The sequence below is a fragment of the Lactuca sativa genome, chromosome 5 (assembly GCF_002870075.4).
Source record: "Lactuca sativa cultivar Salinas chromosome 5, Lsat_Salinas_v11, whole genome shotgun sequence".
Lineage (NCBI taxonomy): Eukaryota > Viridiplantae > Streptophyta > Magnoliopsida > Asterales > Asteraceae > Lactuca > Lactuca sativa.
In genome coordinates this window covers 60,830,534-60,834,760 of record NC_056627.2, presented here as the reverse complement: position 1 = coordinate 60,834,760, position 4,227 = coordinate 60,830,534, and the positions used below count along the sequence as shown (strand labels likewise).

Below are 4,227 nucleotides of genomic sequence, written 5' to 3'. Positions count from 1 at the left end.
TAAGTCTACACATCTACATCTCATAACATGTATCGATTGTTCCAATTTTACATGGACATCACCTTAATCCCTTAGGCTCAAAAGCCCTACATCATAAGTTCATAACATTTCAATTTCCTCCGTTTACCATATTTCACCATGTGAATTCAATTATATCATCGTACATTTGTCCTTTTTATAAAATACCATTTAGCTCACTTTTATTTCATCCCCCAGATTACTTTTTATATCTTTGTTCGATAGGATTTCTAAAGTTCGATGACATTATTGTCAAAAATATCTTTTGTTGTAAATGCTATAAATTTTCCACGTGTGAAATAGATAACCACATAAGAAACTACAAAAATCAGAAACAAAAACTCTTATCCACATCATACGGTCTCTCCAAATCCACCAAAACCTTTACTTTCTCTCTCTAAAATTTTTTCTAGAGAGAGAGAGAGAGCTTCAATTTCATCATCTTCTTCTTCTCCCCTCAAATGCGCAGTGTCGTTCTCTCTTTCGAAACCACACATTAATGGCTCTCCCTCAACTCCTCCCTTCCCCTTCTTCCTCTTACCTCACCCACCACAACAACCCTCGCTTAAACCCCCACCACACCCTCTCATTTTCACTTAACTCAAAAATCTCCCCTCCCCACCACCTTCGCCGCCGTCACCGGAACTCCACATCCTCCCTCCGCTGCTCCTCCTCCTCCGAACGACACGAAAACATCGCATCCACCAATTCGAATGACATCGTGGAGCTGCCGCTTTTCCCTCTCCCACTCGTCCTCTTCCCCGGAGCCATCCTCCCGTTACAGATCTTCGAATACCGTTACCGTATCATGATGCACACTCTCCTCCAAACCGACCTCCGTTTCGGCGTCATCTACACCGACGCAACCTCCGGCACGGCCGACGTCGGATGCGTCGGCGAGGTCGTGAAACACGAACGTCTCGTGGACGACCGGTTTTTTATCATATGTAAAGGTCAGGAACGTTTCCGCGTGACAAAAATCGTCCGCACGAAACCCTATCTTGTGGCGGAGGTGGTGTGGTTGGAGGACCGGCCGTCGGGGAACGGGGAAGAGGATTTAGAAGGCTTAGCAAGCGAAGTGGAGAGCCATATGAAAGACGTCATCAGGTTATCGAACCGATTGAACGGAAAACCAGAGAAGGAAGCCGGAGATTTACGCCGGAATCTATTTCCGACGCCGTTTTCGTTTTTCGTGGGGAGCACGTTTGAAGGTGCGCCGAGGGAACAGCAGGCGTTGCTTGAATTGGAGGATACGATGGTGAGGTTGAAGAGAGAGAAGGAGACGTTGAAGAATACTCTTAATTATCTATCCGCTGCTTCTGCTGTAAAAGATGTGTTTCCATCATCATCTTCATGATTCATGAAATCCAAGATACTATGATTTTATAGGTACTGAATTAGTTCTTTCAATTTTGATTTTGTGGGTTTGCTATACTCCCTTTATATTGTAAAGATTCTGATAAATAGTAGTGAAATTATTCTCTGCTTTACAAATCGTTTTGATACATATTCAGAATCTACAATGAATCCGAATAATTTAGAGCAAAAATTCTTCCATCATCACCTTTAAAAGTATTGCTTATGGAGGGTACTCCGGCCACCTGAGTTGCCAGAATCGCTGTTCTTCTTGGGCTGTATTGCTAACGTACCATTGTTTGTTTGCTGCAATCATGTCAATCGCAATTCACTGAAGAGAAATATCATAAATTGGTCATAAATCAAGAAGGGAAGAAACTAACCTTGAGACACAAGTTTCTTTCAGAATCACAAATGGGATAATCAGAAGGGCAACAATGGCGATGATCCTTACAGCATACAGCAGCATTCAACTCACAGCAAGTCCATTTCAAGCAAATCCCAAGAAAATTTGAAGCACAACAACATGTTTCACCTTCACTACACCATGAAAACAGATTACATTTAACTGGTTTTGGGGTAGGTGAAGGAGGTGGATTAGGGCTAGTTTTGATTGGGTAAGAAGCAAGCATGTTGATCCCACATAGACCATGTGAATCCCCTGTATTACGTGCCATATACATGTAACCATTTATCCCCCATGAGTTTCCCCATGAGTTCTTTATAATCCAGTAATCAACTCCATCTTTTGAATCGTATCCAACTATTAACACTGCATGGTCTAAAGCAGTTGAACATGGCCCCGTGAATATCCCCTGGTTAATGAAAGCCATTCAAATCACAAAATTACCAAAATGACCTTTTCAATTGAAAGGCTCTTGATTTGTGTACTATACTAAATTACTAACCTTTGAGTATAACTGAAAGGCTCTTTCACTTCCACATATACCCACACTCACAGGTTGATTTGCAACAGCTTTAAGTAGCTGATCTTCGTTGTTTTCAGGAATATCATTGTAACCATCAATGGTGACAATGTTTCTCTTTCTCTGTGGTTTACACAACAAGAAAACAATGGGGTTAATGCCTAATGAATTATGAACATAAAGATAGATCACTAGATTACTTTGTTTTTATTGCAAGAAGTTTGTTTGGCTTGATATGGGTAATCATCTTCAGTATCAATTCCTTTGTTTTTTATTACAAATTCATAGGCGTAATCCATGAGTCCACCCTCACAGCCACTGTTGAAGCTTTTGTCACAATCAACCAGCTCCTGTTCAGAAAGGCTGATGAGGGATCCTGTTACGATTTGATTGATTCCTTCCATTGCCCCTGTGGCTGAGAATGACCAGCATGCACCTGTTCAACAAAACCAGATTTTTCTTGCTCAATATATAATGAAAATGAAGATAAAACCTAATTGCATAATGTAAATCATGAGGAAATCATTCTGGAGATTGATTATCATTTCAATTTAATAAGAGAAAGGCTAATTCGTTTTGGGATGGAGATGGTAAATGCATGCAATCATGCTCTATCAGATCATCAAACAAACATGAAGAGATAGATTGTTGGTCAGCATCTGTGGTTTCCATGGAGAACAAGTAAAATATGATAGAGAAGTAACATCAAAATAGTCATTGAACAAAAATGAAAACTAATATCTCAAATCATCATCACAGAACCTCATCCTCTGGGGTATAAAAATCAGAACAAGGATTAACCTACAACCGAACTCATAGGAGATTCATTGACCTAGATGTATTGAATATTCCAAGCAATAGAAAGCGAAACCTAATCGCAATAGATGAAAATAATTTGAACAGATATATACATAAACACATACCACAACTCCCTTGATCTTTGACATTAGTAACTGCTCCTTTATCTCTCCAATCCAAAGATTTAGGTAAATAACTGGATGATTCAATCAACGAACTACCGCGATTAAGCCTAATCAGATCATCGGAAGCAGCAGAAGCGGAGAGGCCGCGTAATCGAGCAAGTTTGAACTCGTGGTGAGTGAGATCGGCAAAGGAATTGAGAGAAAGCGTATAAGAAGAATTGGAATTACTGTTGTGACGAATAATGTAAGCGTAGTTGTCTTCGAAAACATTGAACCTGTAGAGATTCTCTTCTTCGGTGGAATAGGATTTCCCGTGTTGTTGGCACCATTGTCGGAAGAGATCAGAGGTGTACGACGTTGAAAGGGAGGTAAGGGGGAAGAGGAAGAAGAAGAAGAGAGCTGAAATCCACCATAGCCAACCCATTTTCAGAGAGGCAAGCGGTTAGTGTGTGAGTCTGTGTGGGGATTGGGGGTTGTTCTGAAAGGGCGGAAAGTGGTGACCGGAAACTTGGGGAAATGTTTGGAATTTGGTGGGATGAATCATGAATGGTTTATCGTTAAGTCAAAGTCGATCTTTAGTCGATGCAAAAGACGTTCTCCACGTGTTAATTATCTTCTTTCTTTTTAGAGTAATTGCAAATTTGGTCCTATAGTTTGCTGAATAGCATGGACAAGGATAAAAAATAAAAAAATAAATATATATATATATATATATATATATATATATATATATATATATATATATATATATATATATATATATATATATATAAGTTAAAACAAGCTCTTTTTATATACCTATTCTAACTCTATTCCAAATAAGTTTTTAGGTTTTGTTTGAAAACTTATATTAAGTTCTTTATAAATATTTTCAATAATATTCAATATTTATTACAAATTTAAAAACATAAAAGTATATAATTTTATGTTTACAACGAAATTAATCCGAGTTAAGAAACAATCATTGTTTTTTATGTTAATTTATAAAATAATTAAGAATTTCA

General features: G+C 38.4%; 2 protein-coding genes across 2 annotated transcripts; one reads left to right on the top strand and one right to left on the bottom strand.

Moving 5' to 3' along the window:
* Positions 1-353: 353 nt before the first annotated feature.
* On the top strand, positions 354-1,512 carry LOC111907771 (uncharacterized). Its single transcript, XM_023903578.3, has one exon. It carries the CDS (start codon positions 518-520, stop codon positions 1,373-1,375), a length of 858 nt encoding a protein of 285 aa, XP_023759346.1. The 5' UTR covers positions 354-517; the 3' UTR covers positions 1,376-1,512.
* Positions 1,458-3,804, bottom strand: LOC111907770 (low-temperature-induced cysteine proteinase). Its single transcript, XM_023903576.3, has 5 exons — positions 3,224-3,804; positions 2,501-2,736; positions 2,283-2,423; positions 1,758-2,189; positions 1,458-1,680 (listed from the first exon to the last, which is right to left on the bottom strand). Exons 1-5 carry the CDS (start codon positions 3,645-3,647, stop codon positions 1,585-1,587), a joined length of 1,329 nt encoding a protein of 442 aa, XP_023759344.1. The 5' UTR covers positions 3,648-3,804; the 3' UTR covers positions 1,458-1,584.
* Between the last annotated feature and the right edge of the window lie 423 nt (positions 3,805-4,227).